This window comes from Onychomys torridus, chromosome 5 (genome assembly GCF_903995425.1).
Source record: "Onychomys torridus chromosome 5, mOncTor1.1, whole genome shotgun sequence".
Lineage (NCBI taxonomy): Eukaryota > Metazoa > Chordata > Mammalia > Rodentia > Cricetidae > Onychomys > Onychomys torridus.
Window position 1 is genome coordinate 11,528,538 of NC_050447.1, and position 23,115 is coordinate 11,551,652.

The following is a 23,115-nucleotide window of genomic DNA, read 5'->3' on the forward strand; positions in this document are numbered from 1 at the left end:
AAAGGAACTTCCAGATGTTGCTGTTGTGAGGTGGTTTGCTGGTTAAGATCACTGGCTGCTCTTGCAGAGGACCCAGGTTTAGTTCCCAGCACCCACATGGTGGCTCACTTCAGTTCCAGGTAATCTAACATTCTCTCCTGGTCTGTAAGGGAAACTGCTTTCATGTGTGCATACCCCCCACACCCTTACAAATAAAAATAAAATAATCTTTAAAATATATGAAATATTGTTATGCTGTTGTTAGGAATGCACAAAATATAGTCATAAAGCAAGAAAATGCTACAGAAAAGGGACACTTTGAAACAGTTAATCACACTGAAATAAAAATGCACAACTTTGAACTGCAGTGGGATCAAAAGGGAACTGGGAGAAAGACCTCAAAGAGAACAGAAAACACAAGGCATCAAAGTGGAAATAAGCAACAGAAGGACCCGCTCACTTACAGCAGGGCTTCCAGAGACTAGAGTACAGACAGGCAGAAATCACCAAGAAACAGTTCAAGAAAGTTTGTCAAAATTGAAAGGCCTGGGTTCTGCACTGAAAACCCTTCTAAGTACTCAGGGGCTGAAACAGAATGGCACTTATGCACACCATGATACCAACTGTTTCAGAGCACAGTGGTCAGTGAGTAAAGAAATTGGGGACACGAGCGTTTGAAAAGTCCCACCAGCGTGACTAGACCCCCAGTAGTGGAGCATATTTTCTAAGTACAATGACTTGCAAGTGAGAATTCTATACCCGGCCACGCTACTTTTTAAGATTTATCTTCTTTTTATTTGTGTGTGTGTGTGTGTGTGTGTGTGTGTGTGTGTGTGTGTGTGTGTGTGTGTGTGTGTGTTGCCCTTGGATTCCAGAATAGGGTGTCAGCTCCCCTGGAGCTGGAGTTACAGGCAGTGTGGGCCTCCTGATGTGAACTAGAGACTGCACTTGGACCTTTGGGAGAGCAGCAAAGGCTCTTCCACTGTGGTGTCTCTCCAGCCCTTAGACTATCATGGGGTGTGGAGAGAGTCTTGCAAGCACGCACGTGTCTCAGGCTTACTTCTGGAGACAGACTGCACTTTCACAGCTGTCCACATGTTGTTCTGTGTTTTCTCTTTTACAAATGCTGCTTTCCCAGAAGAGAGTGAGAGCTACTTTCCCTGCCCTTGATGAGTTTCTGTGCCTCACTGGACAGGACAAAAAGAACCGATACCTCATCACTTCCCAACGTTAAGAAGTCACAATGGAGGCTTCAGATGTGGACTGCTCCCAGCGAGATATAAACCTTGGAATTTCTCAACTGGTGTTTTTATCCCATTTACCCTATACTCACAGTGTGGAGACCCGCAAACAGAAAGACCACATAAGACAAAGAGAGAAATCCTCTTGTTTGGGCCTTTCCAGCCCTGTGACAGCCCTGTGACTGGGGAAACCTTAGCCCCTGCCACCGTTTAATAATACTGGCACAAGGCCATGGGGAGTCAACCGGCAGATTCTGGCTAATGACCCCCAACATAGACCACAGGGGCTGCTCAGCGCTGCTGTGTTACTACGTTTGGGCTATTTTGTGCAGTAACCGGGAGACCTCTCGCACGCCCTTTCTCAGAAAACTACCTCAGAATGTGTCCCAACACAGTGAGGGACTGAACTAAGAGAGAGGGAGACAGGGTCCGAGAAGGAGTGTGGAGGGCCTCTCACAGATGATGACAGAGGGGTCCACTTGTAGGCTGTGAGCCAGACGGGATGTAAGGGAGATTTTACCGTCAAATTAAAAGTCCCTGGCAGGGGAAGAAAAGTTTTAAATTAGGACAAAATGGTTAACCCCAAAGAACAGTAAAAGAGGGGAAAGCGGTCATCGCTTCTTCCCTGGGGAACGCCGAGCAGCTGTTACACCTGTGGGGTCTTTCCTGTCTCCATTTTTATTTACTGTCTGGTTGTGGTGTGTGTGCATGTACAAATTTGTGGGGGTCAGAGGTTGACATTAGGTTTCTGCCTCTATTGCTTGCCTCAATGTTTTAAAACTTTATTATTTTAATTTGTGTGGGTGCTTTGCCTGCGTGTATGTCTGTGCGCCGTGCATGTGCAGTACCCATGGAGGCGGGAAGTAGGTATGACATCCCCCGAAGCTATAATTACAAGCAGTTTCGAGTCACCTTGTGAGCATTGGGAATCAGACCGAAGGCCCCTGAAAGAGCAGCCAGTGACCTGACTGAGGGGTCGTCTCTCCAGCCCTCCACCTAGTTTTTGAGTGGCCACACGAGGCTTTTTCATGTGGGTGCTGGGGATCTGAACTTCGGTCCTCAGGTTCTCACAGCAAGCTTTTTACTGGCTGATCCGTCTCCCAGCCCCTCTTCCTGACTCTATGAGCAGATGAAGGGTGGGAGGGCATCAGGGACTCTGGGAGAAAAGAGAAAGCTTCCTCCGGTGTGGCACAAGGTCGCAGTCACACCTGTGGCATGGGCTGCGTCTGGATGAGGCTGCTCTGGCATCAGCTCCTCTCCTCTGGAATTGTAATAAAAAGTTAAATGATGTTTAAACACAATCATGATGTGGGGGAAATAATGTTTAACACTGGACAATTTAAAAGTGGCTAAAAGGACGACAGAATGTCAACAAGATGAAGGGAGGTTTGCATTCTGTGTGGCACTCCACACAGCTGCTCACTCTGAGCCCCCCCGTGTCTCTGTTCTGGCCCCTCTTTCTCATCCCACACTTCTCCAGACATGCAGTGCCTTGGTATGTAGTGCATCCTTTCTCTACCCTGTCTATCTATCCCATCACCATCCATCTTGGAAACCACCATCTTGGTCTGGGCCTGCAAAACCACCGGGCACACAGCAGGCGCCCAGGAGAACGAGGAGACTTGTGCACACAGAGCTTTCTCTTGCTAACTGTTTACATTTCTTCTTTTCCTTAAAGTTCAGGCTTCCAAAAAAATTGTACAAATAGCACAAAGAATTCCTGCATGTCCTTTGTTCAGTTTCCTCAAATGCTAGTATTTCCCACTTAACACTCAAGAGCTCTCTCCCTCTCTTTCTCTATCGTCTTGGGCTGCTGAGAGACCCAGTAGCCCTTTATTTAACCTTAGAAACAGAGTTTCCTGAAATAGATCAGTCTCTCACATAAGCACAGAGAAAATGACCACACCCGGGAATTAGCATCAATACATCATCATCCAATCTACAGGGCACCAGCTGTGCCATATAATATCCTTTGTAGCAGCAGAAGGTCCTGCCTTGTGGCTGAATCTCCCGTTATGTTTTCTTTCACTGGGATGGGTCACTCAGTCTTAAATGAACTCTTCACAGTATCCTTTCCTAAAACACTAGTTCTGTAGCACATCCCTTAATCTGACCTTGATCAGAAAAAAATCACTCAAATCATACATTATTGGCAGAGAGGTGCAGAGCAAGGTCCTCCTTCCTAAGTCCAGGAGGCGGCAGATTTACCCTGCTAACTTTGATCAGTCTGAAACCACACTACAGGGCTAATTACTAACAAGTATCAGGCTGGGGCATGACCCAGCAGTAGAGCCCCTGCCTAGAATCCCCCAGTGAGGGACGGAGTGTGGCTCTGTGGTAGAGCCCCTGCCTAGAATCCCCCAGTGAGGGGCTGGGGTGTGGCTCAGTGGTAGAGCCCCTGCCTAGAGTATCCCAGTGAGGGGCTGGGGTGAGGCTCAGAGGTAGAGCACCTGCCTAGAATCCCCCAGTGAGAGACGGGGTGTGGCTCAGTGGTAGAGACCCTGCCTAGAATCCCCCAGTGAGGGACGGGGTGTGGATCAGTGGTAGAGACCCTGCCTAGAATCCCCCAGTGAGGGACGTGGTGTGGATCAATGGTAGAGCACCTGCCTAGAATCCCCCAGTGAGGGACGGGGTGTGGCTCACTGGTAGGGCACTGTAGGCATGTGGGGAGTCATGGCCGTTTCCAGCCCAGGTGGAGCAGCTTGGACACTGTGCACGTGTTGTGTTATTTCTCAGTTTCCTACCCGTGCTTTTTAGATGTCCCTGACAGCTCTTGCTCACTGTCTTTGCACTTGCCAAAGTTCCTGTTTTCTTTGACCAAAACTCACAATGCTGTCCGGCACCCAGCTCCACGGCGGTTTCAAACTGTTTCTCTAGCGAAAGGAAGCCAGGCCCCTTGGAGACACAACTTGTTCTGGGCTGAGTGGTGAGGAAAATGTTGGAGAGCGTTGTCTTGCCTGGAACTAAGGAAATGGTTAGAAAAGGGAGGAAAATAGGAAAGGAGATGGGGCAATGGCTTATACCTAAGAGGCTGAGGCAGGAGGTTTGCTGGAAGTTCAAGGCAACCCCAGACTACACGGAACTGACTCTGTAGACCAGGCTGGTTTCTAACTCACAGAGATCTGCCTCAAAGGCTGGGATTAAAGGTTTGTGCCACCACCCCCAGCTGGCTTGATTTATCACACTTATCTTCTGCCTCCAAAGACCCTGAACACTGGCAGGTTCACCGCCAGAACAGCAGAGACCAAATGCCTCTGGCCTGACTCTTCTTGCAGCTCAATATGGCTGGCTTTGCCGGTAATTGTGTTAGTAGGCAGGGGAATGCACTCTCGGCTTATCTCACGGGAGCGTTCATTTTAGTGTTCTGTTCAGTCACACACAACAGCCACCAACTGCCACCACCTGACAAACAGACCCCAGCTGACGGATGGATTCAGGACAGAACCAGTGACTGGGGCTAGCAACAGTTCAAGTCTTTCTGCCTGGTCAGCAGTGCTCATTGGTGTTAACAAAGGCCCAGAAGCTACCCTACAGTAGCCATGTGAGGTTCTATGAGAGATTCATTCTTTTAGCTTAAAGAAAGATTTCTTCTGTGCAAAATCAATGTCTGGTGGTAACACCCCCAGAGCCCATCACTCTTAGGCGAATGAGTTAAATTCTCTATGGAGAAGAGCCACTTCACAATTGAGAAGATTTTGCTGGGCATGGTGCACACATGTCTTTGATCCCAGCACTCCGGCGTGGGAGTTGACAGATCTCTGTGGGTTCAAGACCAGTTGGTTCTACATAGAGAATTTCAGGCCAGCAGAGCTGCATAGTGAGACCCTGTCCCCAAACAAACAAAAACAAAACATATTGAAAAGATTATGAGGAAAGAGAGAGGAGTCAGTGTTGTCTTCTATGGCAGAGATTCTCACATGTGGGTCATGATCTTTTTGGGGAATCGAATGGCCCTTTCACAGGGGTTGCCCAAGACCACTGAAAAACATAAATATTTACATTGTGATTCATAACAGTAGCAAAATTACAGTTACGAAGTAGCAATGAAAATAATGTTATGATTGGGGTCACCACAACATGAGGAACTGTAACTAAAGGGTTGCAGCATTAACAAGGTTTGTGGGGGGCCATCCCTCACCCCCACATTTCTCCAGAGTGCTCTTGAGTAGAAGCAGCAGGAAGTATTAGAAGGATAGAGGGGAGAAATAGATAGAAAATACAGGATAGCCTCGAGAGGGCCTGGATCCTAATCCATCCGGCTCTGACTGGCTCTGCCCTAGGGTATATAAAGGAACACCAAGGGGTGGGGCAAAAAGACCTCCCCGCCCCCAGCACAGCCAAGTGCAGACCATCCCACACACCTGCACTTAGGCCCGCAGTCCAATCATCCTCTCTATGTGGACCTGCTGGATAAAGCCACTAGGAACCCGAAAATGAGCTCCCACAAAGGTTGAGAACCACTGCCCTAGGGGCTTCACTGAAGGAAAGTTAGGGCTGGGCAAAGTTAACCCCCAGCACCCATGTAAAAAGCTGGGCATATGGCAGTGTGCTCTCCTAATCTCAGCACTGGAGGTGGAGTCAAGGAGGACCCCTAGGGCTCACTGGCTGCCTGGCAAGGTCCAGGCCAGTGAGAGGCACTATGAAAAACAGCATAAAAAATGAAAGTGATAAATCCCGAGCAATGGAGCCCAAGGTTGACCTCTGGCCTACACACACACACACACACACACACACACACACACACACACACACACACTGAGAGAGTTAGGGCTCAGCACTTGTTCTTATTGTTGTTTGCTTGTTTGTTTTTTCTTTTTCTCGTGGCCTTGGGCTTCTGTCTCCTGAGGACTGGATTATAGGCATTGCCACTACACTGGATTCACGCAGTGCTGAGGATAGAACCCAGGACCTTGTGCATGTTAGGGAGGCACTCTACCAACTAAGTTACACTAAGTTCAGCACATACACTGTATAACACAGCACAGCCCGTGCAGCCTGCTTATCAAGGCACGGGTGGGCACGGGCCCTGGGGGATGCTCTTTGTTCCCATTATAGAGCAAGGCTGAGGTTGGTGTCGGGCTTCCTGGCCAGAGCAAATGACCATGAGAAATGCCAAGCCCAGCACCCAGCAGAGCTCAGTACCCAGAAGGGCTCAGTAGTCAGCAGAGTCAACACCCAGCAGAGCTCAGTACCAAGCAGAGCTCAGTACACAGCAGTCAGCACCCGCAGAGCTCAGTACCAACAGAGTCAGCACCCAGGACACTGCAGAGCTACAGACATTTTTTTTTGAAATCTAACACACACACACACACACACACACACACACACACACGCACACACGCACCACTGCATACACCTATCATACACAGCTCGCTGAAAGTGGCTTCTTTTTTTGTTTTTGGTTTTGGTTTGTTTTGGTTTTGGTTTTTTGAGACAGGGTTTCTCTCTGTAGTTTTGGAGCCTGTCCTGGATCTTGCTCTGTAGACCAGGCTGGCCTGGAACTCACAGAGATCTGCCTGGCTCTGCCTCCCGAGTGCTGGGATTAAAGGCGTGCACCACCATTGTCCAGCTTTCACTGAAAATTTTTTAACCACAAGGTTGGGGATGTGACTCTGCTGGTAGAACACTTTCTCTGTATCTATGAGGCTCTGGGTCCACCCCAAGAACTGGGCTTGGCACACACTTGTAATCTCAACACTCAGGAGGTGGAGGCAGGAAGGTCAGAAACTTAAGGTCATCCTTAGCTACATAGTGAGTTTAAGGCTAGCTTAGGATACATGAGACCTTGTCTCAATAAATAAATAAGTAAAACAAGAAATTGAAGAAGCCAAGCATGCTGCCTCGTGCCTGTAATTCCCACTGTGGAGAGGCTGAGGCAGGAAGCTAGCTGTAAGCTCAAGGACAGTCTGGGCTATATGAGACCCAGACTCAAAAAAAGAGAGCATTTTAATTTTATTTGTAACTTAGTCTTACCGTGCATGTATGAGACATGTGTGTGTGTATGCCATGGCACACACATGGAGGCCAGAGAACAATTTGGGGAGCGGCTTCTCTACTCCCACCTTTTATGGAAGACCTGGGGGATCTGACTCAAGCAATCACATCAGGGTTGCCTTTACTGCAGAACCAGCTCACTGGCCCCCAGAACTTGCAAAATAAACACAGGTGTGCAATGGTCATCCATACAGAGATGCCCTAAAGGTCCCTCAGGCTGGGCCCTCCTTTACCATCAGCATGGTGACCACCTCAACCTCCCAAACGACAGCTGCCTTCTGCTCCAATTGAACTTTACAGAATAGAAATTACACATGGGGGCTGGAGAGATGGCTTAGCGGTTAAGAGCACTGGCTGCTCTTCTAGAGGACCTGGGTTCAAGTCCCAGCACCTACATGGCTTCTCACAACTGTCTGTAACTCCAGCTCCAGGTTGACAGCTTCACACAGACACACATGCAGGCAAAACACCAAGAACATAAAATAAAAATAAATCCATATAATCCAGGACTGGGCTGACAAGATGGTTTAGCAGAGGACGGTGTTTGCGGCCCCACTGACAACTAGAGTTCATTTCCCGGGCCCCAGAACTGACATGGGCAAGTTTTCTTCTGACTGCCACTCGGCAGGTGCATGCCCCCCATACAAACAGCACCCTAGCATGACCATAGACGTGTGTCCTCTTTCTTCTTAGACACACACAGAGAAGGGCTCAGCAGGGAAAAAGCTTGCTGTGAGAGCCGGATGACCCAGTTCTATCCCTGACACCCATGTAAAGGTGGGAGGAGAGAACCAATGTCACGAAATTATCCTCTGACCCCCACACATGTGAGCGGTGGCATGTGTGCCCACACACACTAAAAACAGTAATAATAGACACAGACCCAGGAGTGCCCCCCTGCTCACAGCCTGTTCAGATGTTTAGCATTGATAGTCTGTTTTCTTAAGTGCATATCAGATGGTCCTCTGTGTAGCATGTCATCTAGGGGTTTTAGACTCATGGCAGTTAGTTAGGTGAGGTTTTCAGCCTTTCTCAGCCTCAGTGTTCACATGTGTAAAATGGGACTACCGGACTAGGGAGGTGGCTGAGCTTGTTAAGTCCTTGCCTTTCAAGCATGAGGACCTGAGCTGATTCCCCAAAACCTGAGTAAGAAGTAGGGTGTGGTGCCACACTCCCGGTGCTGGAGAGGCACAGCGTCTGGAAGGTTCCTCGAGTTCACCCACCATCCAGTCTAGTCTACTTGGCAAGCTGCAGACCAATGAGACCCTGTCTCAAAACATGGGGATCAATCAAGAAAACAACTGATGCCAACCTCTGCTCCCCCCAATAATCAATCAGTCAGTCAATTCATTAATTAAAAAGTGGGTGGCATCTAATGAAAAATACCCACAGTTGTACTCCGGCCTCCATGCGCATTTACACACATGTGCATGAGTGTCTGTGTGCACATACACATGTAATGCACACACACAAATGGAGGCTCTCTGGAAGTTTTACCCTGGGATTCCATCCTCCAGGTCTACTCTGGCCTGAGCAGCTCCAGGGCCTTCAGAGACCCCTTCAGGTGGAGATGGATCCCAACAGCCTTCTGGGCAAGGCCCCTTGTGGTGCAAGCCCACCTCACCCTCAACCCGTGTCCCCCGGGGCTGACCTTCTGGATCAGTGCTCAGGCAATGGCTTCCTGTTTCAAGCTGGATGCTATTGACCCTGAGTTTGTGAGAAGTAGAACAATGTAGGCTATAACAGCAGCAGCAGTGTTTGGAGAGTGCCTGAGCTTCCCTCATAGCCCTGCCCGGCACTTTAACCACAGTGAGTGTGCTGTGTCACATTCTTTGTTGGGATTTATTTATACACTGTTGCTTTGTTTTGTTTTTGAGGCAGGGTTTGACATTGTCTCCCAGAGTAGCCTAGACCTCACCCGGTAACCCAGACTGTCAGCCACTGAACTTACAGCAATCCTCCTGCTTCTGCCTCCTGAGTTGTTGAATGACAGGTGTGTGTCACTACACCTGGTTTGTTTTGACAAATTTTTAAAAAATCTTAAAAGTGCACCTCCAAAGGCACAGAATTAGGAGTTTATATACAGACATTTCACTGTTCTAGGATGTCCCAAATGAACTCAGACACTGATGAGTGTAGGGGCCAAGCAGGCTTAACTAGCTGAAGATTTGCCTCCTCAGCCTCTCCCTTTTCCAGTCTACATACACTTAGTGAAATTCATGATCAATCTCCATCCTCCTGCCTCAGCCTCAGCACTGCACCTATAAGGTGTTCCTTTACAATTAAGAAAAGGATGTCTAATTGTGTGTGCGTGTATGTTTGTGGAGGTCAGAGCACAGCTTGTGGGGACTGTTTTTCTCTTTTCACTATGTGGGTCCAGGGACTCCACTTCATGTCTTCAGGCTTGGTGGCAAGCTGCTTTACCCAATAAGCCGTCTTGCTCTTCCCTGAAATTGACTCCTTCTTTTAGAACTTTTAAGTTTCATTTTATGCGAATGAGTTTTTGCCTGAATGCATGTCTGTGCACCACGTGCTTTCCTGGTGACCAAGGAGGCCAGAAGGTGGCGTTGGATTCCCTGGAACGGGAGTTACAGCTGGTTATAAGCCACTATGTGGGTGCTGGGAATCGAACCCAGGTCCTCTGGAGGAGCAGCCTGTACTCTACCAGCTGAGCCACCTTCCTAGCCCCCAAAATTATGTCTTGGTATGTATGCTTTAGAAGACAGTCTCACCTCTTGTAAATCTGAAGATAGTACATGAATAGAGACTGAAATGCCACCCGTATATAGACTTTAGTCCACTGGCAAGCATGCCCTCATGCATATGGCGTCTCAGGCAATGAATGCTGTGCTGTGGGCTCAACTCGAAAGAACCCAGATTCCCATAGAAAAGACAGTGGTCAAACAAATTGCGGACTGATCTTTCCACGGAGTAGTATACAGCAAAGAAAATGTATTACCTACAGCTGCGGGTGAGCTTGAAAGACAAAACGATGAACCCAAGAAACCATATCCTACAGAATGATGCTTATGGGGTCAAAAGGAATCAAACACGACTCTTGCTGAGGAAGGCATTCCAAGGTCATAAAGCTAAAAGAACGGTCAGGCAGTAGTTATAATGGAACCCGCCCCTGTATAGGCCTGTGGTCAGGTTTCTGGGGCGCTGGCATCCACAAGGGCTCATTATGCAGCCATTTCTCAACCTGTTCATTTGCGTTTTATGTATCCAAGTGCCTAGTAGAGATGGGGTCATGCCAATGCCAGCCCAGCAGCCCTGCCTAGCACGCTAGCACTCGGTGAGTGGTCTGCTCCTGGCAGCTTACAGGTGCTCGCGCCAGGGTCTCCAGGGTGGTTTAAACATTAGCTTGGAACGCCCCCCTGCGACCCACAGCCCTCCCAGAAATGCCCCAAACCGTCCTTCTAGCTCGCAAAAATTTTTACTCAAAAGACCCATATTTGTTCAGCGATGGCCACCCACACCAGTCTCGAGACCAAGCCCTCTGTTCTTAACTTTCTTCCCGCAGGGCGCGCCTGGTTCTAGGTGGCGACACGGGTGGCAGGCGAGGTCCTCTGTGCGGGAGGACTCTGTCCCGACTTCCCCCTGCGCCCGGCCGCGCCTGCTCCCGCGCCGGTGATTGGTTGCGCGCGTCACCGGGTGGGTCATGCTCTAGGGCACAGGGCCGAGGTCTAGCTCGGGCTCCTGACCGGGCAGCTCGCTCCTCGCACCTCTTCTTTCAGCGGAGCTGGGGGAGGGGGAGAGGAGGGAGGCGCCCGGGGGTGGGGATGCTGCCAGGCTCTGCCGCAGCCCGAGCCGCTGCCGAGCGGCGCGCACCGCCCTCCCCGGCTCGTTCGCTCGCTCTCTCGCCTCCTTCCCCCCCGTGGGGAATTTTCAAGACTGCGCTGCTGCAATTTCCCCCCGGCCGAGGCTGCGCCGCGCCTGGCTGCGCGCACACACGCTTCCGCGCGCAGAGGAGCCGGCGGCTGCTGAATCAGGAGGAAAACAGAACGGCTTTTTTCAAAGCCGGGGACCAGCGGCTCCCTGACGCCTCCGAGCTCCGCCGCGCCCCTGCGCCCCGCTCCTCCGCCCCCCGCTCTCCAGCCGGGTTGGATTTGGGGGAGGGGCTGCAGCGTTTTCAGGAATTTTCTATCTTTCCAGATCTAGGAAAGTCAGCAAAACAGACGGACAGATCCTTCTCTGCCACCCTCCTCCTGTAGCAAAGACCTGGTTTTGGCTTTTTATTATTTAATTTTCTTCTTCTTCTTCTTTTTTTTTCAAATGGGCCGAGCCCACGCCTTTAGCAAGATGCCAAGCTGACCCGGACCTCCGAGGAATTTGAAGCTTGTCGCTGCGTCCCGGGGAGGGGGGACGTCCTTCGCTTAGACTTCGCGTTTTAAAGGGGGTGTGCATTGGAGCGTTGCTTTAAAAAAAAAAAAAAAAACTGATCTTTTAAAACTATATATTTTTTAACTGATTTTTTTTTTTAAACTGAAAAAAATTTTTTCCTCTCCGGAGTGGGTGGCCGGGGATCGCCTGGATCGCGTCCCCGGTTATTTTTGCCGCGCCCCTCCCCCGCGCCCCGCCCCCGCGCCCTCCCCCGCACCCCTCCTCCCACCCGGGGTCACCGCCTCTGCCGGCATGTCCCGAGCCGCGCTCCCCGGCTCTGCCGGGCCGTCCCGCTCGTGAGCCCCCCGAGCCGAGGCCGGGCGCCGCCGCCCGATGGGCTGGGCCGTGGAGCGTCTCCGCAGTCGCAGGTGCAGCCGCCGTCCCCACAGCCCGGCCAGCCTGAGCAGCGGCGGCGGTGGTGGTGGTGGTGGTGGCGGTGGCCGTGGCTTCCGCAGCGCTCGCCGCAGCAACAGCAGCCGCCGCGTAACCCGAGGCCCTTTGCTCTTTGCAGAATGGCCCGCTTTGGAGACGAGATGCCGGGCCGCTACGGCGCAGGCGGAGGAGGCTCAGGGCCGGCCGCCGGGGTGGTCGTGGGCGCCGCGGGCGGCCGAGGAGCCGGGGGCAGCCGGCAGGGCGGGCAGCCCGGAGCGCAGAGGATGTACAAGCAGTCGATGGCGCAGAGAGCGCGGACCATGGCCCTCTACAACCCAATCCCCGTCCGCCAGAACTGCCTCACGGTCAACCGCTCCCTGTTCCTCTTCAGTGAAGACAACGTGGTGAGAAAATACGCCAAAAAGATCACGGAATGGCCATATCCTTTGCCCCAGCCCGGGCGGCTGCGCCTCCCCTCCTCCTCCTCTTCATCTTCCTCCTCCTCCTCTCTTCCTCCTCCTCCTCCTCTTCTTCCTCCTCTTCCTCCTCCTCCCTCTGCGGGGCTGAGAGCGAGAGAGACCTGGGGGCTGATGGGAGCTGGGGGGCTGCTCGGCGGCCAGGGGCTGGAGCCGAGGGCCCGGGAGCCGAGGGAAACAGCCTCCCGGCCTGCTGGGCTGCAGCTGCAGAGCCAGCCTGCGAGTAGCTGGAGGCTTGGGACTGGGGAGTGAGTGGTTCCTTGCAAAGACCAAAGGTCTGGGTCTTGGGTCGCTCGGGGACACTGACGGGGTGGGGGGGCTCTTTGGATGGGGTCTGACTTCCTCCAATGGCGCCCTAGCTGGGCCAGTGCCTGGACGCTTTAGGTTACAGGGTGGGAAAACCCACAAGTGGCCCCCCATCAAATCCTATAGAATAGGACCCTGACCCCTCAACTCTGGTGTTCTACCCAAGGTGGGAGCCTCAGGCCTAGGCATGGGACACCATGTGGCCTGGTGGTGGAGAATTCATCCCAGCCTCAGCCAATGGCTCTGGGTGGGTCGCAGCTGCTTCTGAGGATTGTCCTGTTTAGTGGTTTGGGCACTCTTCCTCTGACCCCATGTATACAAGTCCTGTTCCTTCTGTCACAGGTCAGAACCCCTTCTGCATTATCTTTTGGGGTGTAAAGAAACATAATCCTACCCACCTGGTGAGCTCATGGCCTGGGAAGACCTGAGGTGGGTTGTTTCAGTATGAGAGGAGGCAGAAGGAAGGAGAAGTGGGCCCCTTTGAAGGGCTGCTTGTGGACTTGGTTGGGTTAGCTTCTAACACCCTGGGGAGCTGGGAGGGGAGACCAGGAGGATCTGTCTCCATATGGACATCTTGGGCAGGTAGGCACCCCCCCCCCAATTCGCTTCCATGAAACACTTAGAGGTAAAAGGCCAAGGGCCCCCTTTCCTCTGCTGAGCAGTGATTCCACACACAGTGCCCCTGATTTCTTGAAGTCCTCAGCTTCCTGTAAACCTGGAAGAGGGCTTGCTCAGCATCTGGGGAGATGCAGGCAGGCGCGGGTGGGTAGAGTAGAGGTTTCTCTGCCATCTAAGCATGACCCAGATTCGCGATGTGGGGGGAGACACACCCTGCTCCCCAGGCTGGCTGGCCACCCTGCCATGCCCAAATGTACCTCTTTTCAGGCTTCAGTTCATTGAGGGCCAAAATTACATGGGCTGGGCAGGCCCCTCGACTTTGGAAGGGGTCGCCCCCTCTTGTGTAATGGGTGGGGCCAGTCTCTCTCAGCCAGGGCTGGGCCCTTTGGGCTGTTGGAGTCGCTGCTCAAGAGCACGGATGGGTGCGTTCTCTTCTGGGGGCTCCAGATGGTCGGTTCCTGGGGCTGTGAAATTATACCAAGAGAGCATGAGGTTTTGGAGCAAGTGGTTTACTTGGAGGCTGGTGAAAATTAAGATCGGTGTAGTGGAAGGCCTCTTTTTGAGGGGTGTCTCTGTAACCACAATGTTATTGGTGCTTAAGATAAGTGCCAGAATTTGTCCCCCTGAATTCCTCCTTGCCAAGCTTGGTCCTGAAGGTTGGCACTGTGCCCTCCCAAACACTCCCAGCCCAGGAAAACGCTCAGAGGACATGTGACTTTAGTACCCATACTGAAATTAGTAGCTGGGGCTTGGAGGATGTCAGGGAATGAGAACGTGCCTTCGGATGGGTCTAGGGGCTGACATGAGGAGAGACCACTGTACTGATGAGTTCCTGTTAATGACTTTCGTCCTCCTGCAGCCTTCCAAGAGGAAGCAGAGGAGCTGGGGAGCCCTTCTCTTGTCCTTAGCTCACCCCGTTCATCCTAGATCCTGCAGCTCTGAGAGCTGTAGGTGATGGCCCCTCACAAGAGGCATAGCTTGCTGAGCCTGGGGCACCCTGAGAGCACTCCAGCCTTGTTTGGTGGCTAGCCCAGGCCTCACTTGCTCTGGGTAGCTTTGGAGTGAGTGTGTACAGTTTCCCGCCCTCTTGGTACAGCTTCTGTTCCCCTTTTGGCCTGAAGAATTATACAGCCCTACTCCGGAAGGGGGCGCTTCCCATCCTAGGCCTAGCCGGTCTCCAAGCCAGGTCATCATGCATGGTGATGCTTCCGGGCGGGGCGGGGAGGGAGGGACAGGACCTGAGGCCCTTCCATCAAGAAATTCAGGCCAGTGGGAGGAGAGGAAGCAGACTTGCTTGGGAGTCAAGACACCACAGAAAAAACTGACTTAAAAACAAAACAAAACAAAACCCAAATGCTATTGGCATTAAAAAAATAAACACTTAAGCAATTTCTATAAACTTTTTTGTTAATTATTATTTTTTTGGGTAGGGCAGGGTCTCATGTAGTCCAGGCTTGCCTGTGTGGCTGAGTTATCATGTGAGCCACCACACCCCAGTTTTATGCTGTGCTGGGGATGGAACCAGGGCCTCACACATGATAGGCAAGACCTTTACAGCTAAATACACCCAGAACTTCTTAGAGTAAACTGTAGGATGCATACAGGCAAGCACAAGAGATGGGTCTGGCATCATTGATGGCCTCTCAGCCTCCAGTCCAAAGGACCTCCCTCTTCCCCTTCCTGGCCACACCCCACCCCACACCCCAACAAGATCAGCTGACCTACCTGGCTTCTAACCTCCTTTTGAGCCTCATGTAAATAGGATTGGAACAGTGTTCTTTTGTACCTGGCTTCTCTGTGTCTTTGAGATGTTTTCTCATGCTGCAGGTGTATTGAATGGTATTGTGTGGTGGCCTTGCGGATGTTTTATCCTGGGGCCCTTAGAGGTGGTCTCTTCTATGGAGTTTCCCCTCTGAGCTCGTCTTTGAGTGGAGCAGCCCCGTGAGTTTTTGATGTGTGGCGCCCATTTTAGAAGTCTCTTTACTGAAGGTTGTGGGGCAATATGAGAAGCGATGTCTTTGCTGTGTGTGGAGGAGAAGGATTATAGGGCTCTGGAGTTGACTGTGGCACTGGGGACTTCCTTCCACCTGCCAGGACCAGTGTGGCTAACCACCAGAGGGAGAGCCTTGCTTTCTCTCCACATTGGGACAGTTTTCTACCTCAGTTTCATCCCTCTCTGTGTCCCAGCAGCTCAGGCTGGAGGCCAGTCGTGAAAAGTCAGAGTTGTTCTTGCATCCCGGTAAGAAATTCCGAGGACAGGCTTGGGGATTTAGCTCAGTGGTAGAGCGCTTGCCTAGCAAGCACAAGGCCCTGGGTTCGATCCTCAGCTCTGGGGGTGGGGTGGGGGGAGAAAGAAAAGAAAAACATTCTGAGGACAATTTATAACCTGTCCTGTTCTCTCAGAGAGCTGCCCTAGGTGTGTACACCTTCACTCTGCGGCCCCACTCACTGGAAGTATGACTGGAATATAGGAAGAGGGACCCTGTGGCCTCCATGGAGCTAAGGTCTGTTGACTCCACAAGGGCCCTCTCAGACTTCCTAGAGCATCCCTCATGATGCCACCTGCTCCGTCAGATGTCGGTGCCACCTCTGCACTGGCTGTGAGATTCTGACTCTTCCAGTGCTGGGCCCGGTCTGTGTGCTGACACATCCCTGTCCTCATCACACTTGTCCAAGTTTGCAGAAACTCAAGGAGCCTGGAGTCACCATGGAGTCAGGGGCCTGTGGGCACTGGCTGATTGATTCTCCTCCAGAACTGAGAAGTGTGACAAGAGATGTAACAGCACATAGTCAGACGCTTGGCCTGACCTGAAACAGAATGTTCTGGACAGTTCTACCAAGGTGGAGGGATGTCCTACATCCTAGAGTTTCTCTACTACATCTGCTTGCTAGGAATTCCCAGAGAAGCAATATGGCTTTGCCACTGGGAACTTTACTTCACGAAGGTATGGCCCTCATCCATAGCCTCCAAACCCAAAAATCTCTGAGAACCGCAAGATCTGCCCATCTGGAGGCAAAACCAAACAGGCTCAGAGACTGTACTGGCCTTTTGAGGTGCTCATGCGCACTAGGTAAAAGCTCTACCACTGAACCCCAAACCCCAGCTCCTTTGCAGCCCTCTCGGCAAGCATCAGGGTAGGTTTTGAAGCAGAAAAACCAGTGTGTTTAATGAGCCCCACACCCCACCAGGAATATCGCAGAGCTGGGGGGGGGGGACAGACAGGGAAGGGGGCGAGCAGGTGGTGGTCTCCTGACTTAGCTATGGTGTTCAGCTTAGGATTTACTGACTTAACAGGAGGATGGAGAAGGGGCACACAGGTAATAGGTACCATACTCAGAATTCTGAATTGTGGTCCTATCCTGGGCTAGCAGTATATGGTCTGTTGACAGCTTGTGATACTGGGCAGCTAAATAAACAGTAGTGCCTGGTGGCCAGTGATGGCAAGGGTGGTGGCTGATATGTGGGATACTGAGGGCAGCAGAGTTGGTTGGGTGATGTCAGTTTATGGTGTCAATGTTTCTTTAGATGTGGTTCTGCCATAAGCTGAGGAGCACCTATCTGGTAGTGATGCTGGGTCTCGACTTCCTAGGGTTCATTTCATTAAAATGATAGTTCTTGTCTGTCGTTGGCCTTGGGATGTGGTTCAGGACTCTGCCTTTCCATCCTGGAGCACTGCCCCTCCCCCACAAGTCCCACTATACAGCCCATGTTGATCTCGAACTCATGGCCCTGATGTCTCAGTCTCTAGAGAGTTGGTATTGTATCCATTGTGCTTCTGGGGAACCCCTAGCTGCCAGCTCAGGGCTTGGGGTCTCCAGGCCATCCCGACACACCTGTTGACTTTTCTGTTCCACTTGGAAAACAAGGTTGAGGAGGTGAGGTCTCTTTGTAACGTTGTCTTCTGTGCGTACTATTAGGTGAGTTCTGACAGATGTGTGGGGCTGTGGAGCGAGCGTTCCATTTGACATACAGAACAGCTCCATCTCCCCAAAATATCCCGTTTCTTTTCTGAGTCAGCACCTCACATCTCTAGTCTCTTATGACCTGCGACCTCATCTCCATTCTGTAGTTTTTCTTTTTCTAGAAGGTTCTGGAAATAGAATCTTTTTCCCCCTTAAGTGCTATGGATGGAACCAAGGGCCTCCTGCATGGTAGGTAAGAGCTCCACCACTGAGCTACAGCCCTAGCTCTTGAGATTTTGAGACCAAGTCTCTTGGATCCACTGCATCCCAGGGTTGGGGGTTAGGCAGCAGCACTGAGCCCTCAGAGGCTGGCTTCACCCACCTCCACCCACTGGATCCCCATCTCATTAGGTAGCCCAGACTGTCCTGAAACTCACCGTGTACACCAGGTTGGCCTCAAACTCACAGATATCTGCCTGCTTCTGTCTCCTGAGTGCTGAGATTAAAGGTGCCTGCCACCCTACCCTTCAATACTGTCCCTTTTAATTGCTAAGCAGTACTCAGTGGATGGGCTACAGTTTGTCCCCTGTGTCCCAGCTGAAGGACATTTGGATGTCTCCAGTGTGGGCGATTATGAAGAGAGCGACTGTCAATGCTGGTGTCTGGGTTTTATTGGTTGCACTGGGGTGACATATTTCATTTCTCTTTGGTAAATATCCAGGGTTGGGATGGGTGGGTTTCCTGGTAGGAACAGCCTTAACTTGGCAAGAGGTGAGATGGCCAAACTGTCTTCCACAGTGGCTGCACTCAGGGGACTGTCCACTGTTATCTCTTGGACCTCAGGTCCTGCTCTCAGAATCACAGGAGGCCTCCGGGTGAGAGATCAGATACTGAGCTTCGTAGGAAGAGGTGAAAGTGGCTGTTAATGACATGGGTGCGTGGGACTGAGGGTATTCTGCACTCACACCCCCAGAAGGGGTCAAAGTCAGGCTGTGTGGCTTCCCTCTTTGTTACGGTGGTGCAGTGCTGACAACCACCTTAAAGAGTCGGTCTCCACTCATAAGCCACCTGATGCTAACATTTCCACGTTTGGGATTTCTGGGGCAGAGGGCCTGGAGGCTGTGTGTGTGTGTGTGTGTGTGTGTGTGTGTGTGTGTGTGTGTCTGTTAAGCTAGGGAAGGTCTCCTAAGTGGTGCTTGGCAGTGGGAAGCAGGGCCTTTGGAGATGGAAAGCTACCTACAGAGACCTGGGGCTCCCTGCCAAGTGCTTGGGGCGAGTACCCCTGCTCCCTGCATCTTTGTAGAATTGAACGCTCATGTACTTCGTCTGTAATGAAGCCCCACTCTCATGCAGCTAATGCAGTTCCAAGAATCAGCTCTGAGGAAGGGGCCGTGTGCCCTGAAGAGAGCTGACGGGAGGAGAGGACCCTTTGGGGCTGGGGATGTGGCTCAGCTGGTAGAGCACTTGTCCAACATGCTGGGCTCCATCCCCAGCACTGAAGATAGTAGATGGGGTGGTTACATACCTGTGATCCCAGCACTCAGGAGGTGGAGGAGGAGGATCAGAAGTTCAAGGTCATCCTCGGCCACACAGCCAGTTTGAGGCCAGTCTGGGCTACATGAGACCCGACTCAGACAAAGACAAACCTCAATAGAACAAAACAATAGCCAGACAATTCTTTGGCATGTGGGTAGACCACCCCTGAGTGTCAGACTCTCCAAAGCCACTCCATCTCTGGTGTTGGGGCCTTGTTTCCACACTTTGGGTGGTGTGGGGAGGTTTCTGTTTGCATCTTCAGAGGCTCTGGGGTCTGGGGGCATCATGCAGAGAAAGTAGTGGGCATGCCAAAAAAGTTCCAAACCCAAGAGCAGAGCCCCGAGTCCTTGTCTTCAGTGGGTTGTTTTGTTGTGTGGTTTTGTTTCACTTATTTTTGTTTCGTTTCTTTCTTGATTTGGAGATGGCTTTGAATTCCATATAGAGCTGAGGTTTGCCATTGAACTCCCATCCTCCTGCGTCTGCCTCCTGAACTCTGGGATAATAGGCTCGGCCTTCCATGCTCCACTTCCTGGTGTTGTGCTCCCAAGATGAGCCCATGTGGATATGTTGGGCAGAACACTGCTGTTTTGAACATATCCCTCAAACATTGTGCATTCTTGGTTCTTTCTAGAAGCTTTCAGGGAAAAGGGGAAAAAATTCATGCCTGTTTGGCCCACTTTCGATTCCCATCGGTCTAAGATAAAATTACTTCCCTTCCGTTGCTCAGTCCCTCCCTCAGGGGTGACAGGATGAGGGTTTGAACTGTGTAATTAGCTTCCTGGAGCCTCCTCCCACCCCTTGTCCTGTCCTTCAGAACTGCTCAGGAGACTGTTCAGAACGAGACCAAGGGCTCGGGCCACTTCCGGGACCACTCTTGGGTGCGCATTGCAGACCCATCAGAAAAACACTACTGAGATCTTGGGTTAGAATTTGGGAGCTTTCTTGATGCGGTGCACCCACTTGTCTGGAGGATCATGAGTTCAAGGTCAGGCTGGGCCCTCAGTGAGACCGTGTATAAGAGACCCAAACAAAACAAAGTATGTTGAATGCACCAGCTCAAACTCCCTGCTCTATCTCTCCTGATTATCTAAGAGAGTGACGAACTCAAGGAATATTCTTGGGGATAGGGCAAGATGGGAGGAACGTGTGAGTTGCCAACCCTAGTTGTCTATCCTGGATTTTTGAGATGCCCATCAGTTCTGGACAAATGAGGATGTTGGCCTCTTGATTGATGCATTCTTGTTTTTGGGTACTGGGGATTGAACCCAGGGCGTCAAATCCTATGGTGTGTGTGTGTGTGTGTGTGTGTGTGTGTGTGTGTGTGTGTGTGTATTCGTGTGCACACATGGATGAAGTGGCTGTAGACACCTGGGGACAACCTTGGATGTTGTTCCTCAGGTGCTGCTCACTGTCTCTCTCCAGGGTGTGGGGTTCCCAGGCTGGCCTGTAAGCCCCAGGGAGCGGCCCGTGGTCTCCACTTCCCTGACATTAGGATTAAGCACTGCTGCACTGGATTCTGTGTGAGTTCTGGGGACCAGAAGCTTGTGCTAGGACCTCACTGACTGAACTGTCCCCCCAGTTCAGTTTCAGGGCTTTATGCTTTCTAGGCTGGCGGGTTTTGTTTGCGCGTTTCTTTGCTTTGTTTTCTTTACTGTTTATTTAGAATCAGAGTCTCACTAAACCACCTAAGCTGGCCTTGAACTTGTGCCCTCCTGCCTCAGCTCTCTGGGCACTGGAACAGCAGGTGTGAGCCTCCACATCCAGCTCAGTGCTGCTTATTCACAGCCAACAGAAAGGACAGGTTTACCCAGTGACAGGTAACAGAGGCACCTGTCCAGGTGACAGTGACCTCCCTCTGAAAAGCCAAGTTGCCTTGTGAGGAGTCACACTGCTTCTGGAATCTTCTGAGAGGGAACCATGAGAGGCCGTCACCAGGAAGCCAGTGCTGACGTCAAGTGTGGCTGTCTGGCTTCCAGGAGGCATGGCTTGGTTTTGTATAGCACAGGTCTTGCTTTTGCTATTTATGTCTTTATTTAGCGTGTGTGGAAGCCAGAGGTCACCATTCAGTGTGGTTCCTCAGGTATCATCACCTTGTTTTCTAAGACAAGGCCTCTCATTGGCCTGGAGCTTTCCCAGGAGGACCAGCTGGGTAGCCAGTGAGCCTCGGGAACCCTTCTGTTTCTCCCTTCCTAGTGCTGGAGTGACCAGCACATGCCACCGTGCTTGGCTTTCATGTGTGTTCTGAGGCCTGAACTCATGCAAACCATCTCTCCTGGGAACAGGGTCTTACAAATGCTCGCCATGTGCTCTATCACTGAGCCGCACCACCAACCCTCTTTTTACCTTTTATTTTGAGAAGGGGTCTCACTCTTCCTGCCCTAGCTTCTGAGTACTGGGTCTTAAAAGTATTTGGTGGCTGGGTAAGACCTGCCACCAGGCTGCTCCCACTTCCAACTCCTGGAATTTACAACACAGTCCAGCTTAGTCACCATGCTCAGGAATAGCACTCACACTGCCTGGTGGCCTTTACACTTTGGGCCTGTGCATTTTATATGAATGAATGTATTAAGTGAACATAAAACTTAAATCAAGCTTTGTGGCCTGGCTCAGTGGAGAGCACTTGCTCCATGCTGGAGGCCCTGGCTTTCGTCCTTAGTACCTCTCATTCTTCCTAAATGAAGGGAGAGATGTGGGGCCGAGCCCGCTCTTCGGGGTTTGCCGGTCTGGCCAGCCAAGCTTTTGAGCTCTTCACCTGTACAGTTTTCTGTCCTTGTAGACCTGGGCATGGGGGAGGGGGCTGTGAGGTTTGTACTTGTGGAGCCCATCCAGAGGAGACTGGATTAGGAGGGAAGGGGAGCAGAGAGGTGAGGACAGAGCCAGAACAGGTGGGGATGGGCAGGAGGCAGCCTGGCTGCAGACACTGCCCCTGTTCCTCACACCTGCCGCCTCGGGCTTCTGGTTTGCTCAGTGAGGGCTCCGTGTCCAAGGAACTGCAGAAGGGATAAAAGATGGGAAGGTGGTGTGAACAGTCTAGTTAAAAAAGGCAGAACCCCATGATCTGAAGACAGACACGGAATTAATCAGTTGTGGTCACTCCTCGGCACCTCTAGGGTCTGAGTCCATGTTATTACATTTGCTGATGTTATTGCCTTGTTACTCATTTCATTTGGGGATGGATTCCCAGGCCTTGTACACACTAGGTCAGGACTGTGCTTCTGAGCCATGCTCCTGAGTTGGAAAAAACTGGACTTCTCCCCATGGTCCGCTCCCTGTCCCAAGCTCTCAAAGGCAGTCAGTCATTGGAATTGAACTGTGTGGGTGATGGGAACTGAACCTGGGTCCTCTGCAAGAGCAAGAAGTGCTCTTAGCCAAGAGCCATCTCTCCAGCCTCTGCACTCTGCTTCTGAGCTTCATTTCTGGTGGGCACAGCTGCAGGTCATTGACCCTTTTTCTCTGCTCTCTTGTTCTGGGTGAGGTCAGCCATTTGTCCATCCTTGGTGGTGTACATTTGGGATCTTTCCAGTCTGATGTCACTCTGTCTCTCTTGTTTTAAGGAGCAGTGCTGATGTGATGAGTGGATACTTTCTGAGTCGGAATGAATGAATTCAGGATGTTCTTTGAGTCTCTGCATGGGCATCAAGTTTCAGCTGAAATCAGCTGAGAGCCGTCAATGTTTAGAGGACACCAGCCATCACCTGGGCAACCTCACAGTCCACGAGTGTTTCTTCTGTAAGACTGGCTCATTCAGTCAGCCCTACGCCCACGGTGTACGTGGAACCCGTGGTTTGGGCCGTGGTAGTGATATGGCTGTGGGAGGAGCTTAGGGGCAGAGTGGGGGCTTGAGTCCAGCAGTGGCTCAGACCCCGGCTCCGGCTGGATGACCTCAGATGACTCACTTGAGACTGTCCTTTGTCTTCTGCTGCCACTGAGTGTGCAAACTGGAGTTCACATGCAGAAGCTTAATCCTCAGCACTGTAGGGTTGAGAGGTGAGCTTGTAGGGGTAATTAGGGTAGAGATGGAGGCATGGCTTAGACATTGAGCTCTGGCCTGGAATCCCCTAGTGAGGGGCTGGGGCGTGGCTCAGATGTAGAGACCCTGCCTAGAATCCTTCCAGGAGAGGCTGGGAATGAGACTCAACAGCAGAGTACCCTCTGCTTAAGATCCCCAAATGAAGGGTTAGGGGCGTGGCTTTCTGAGTGGAGTGTTGCTCTGGAATCATCCTGTGTACAGCAAAGACAGAAACGGTGAACAGGTCCTGAAAGTTCTGCCTTTCTGAGTGCCGTTGTCAGGGTGATAGGCTCCCAGC

The 23,115-nt window shown here is 51.6% G+C and overlaps 1 protein-coding gene across 17 annotated transcripts in view; it reads left to right on the forward strand.

The window, feature by feature from the left end:
• The window catches only part of Cacna1a (calcium voltage-gated channel subunit alpha1 A), a 300,508-nt gene that overhangs the window by 62,702 nt on the left and 214,691 nt on the right, over positions 1–23,115 (forward strand). For 16 of the 17 annotated variants that reach the window (XM_036186919.1, XM_036186915.1, XM_036186917.1 and 13 more), the window contains exon 3: positions 12,109–12,408. In XM_036186919.1, coding sequence (XP_036042812.1) covers positions 12,109–12,408 — 300 coding nt within the window. Of the gene's footprint in view, positions 1–11,175; positions 11,614–12,108; positions 12,409–23,115 lie in introns of those variants that run through there. The other variant, XM_036186916.1, reaches the window with a different exon arrangement.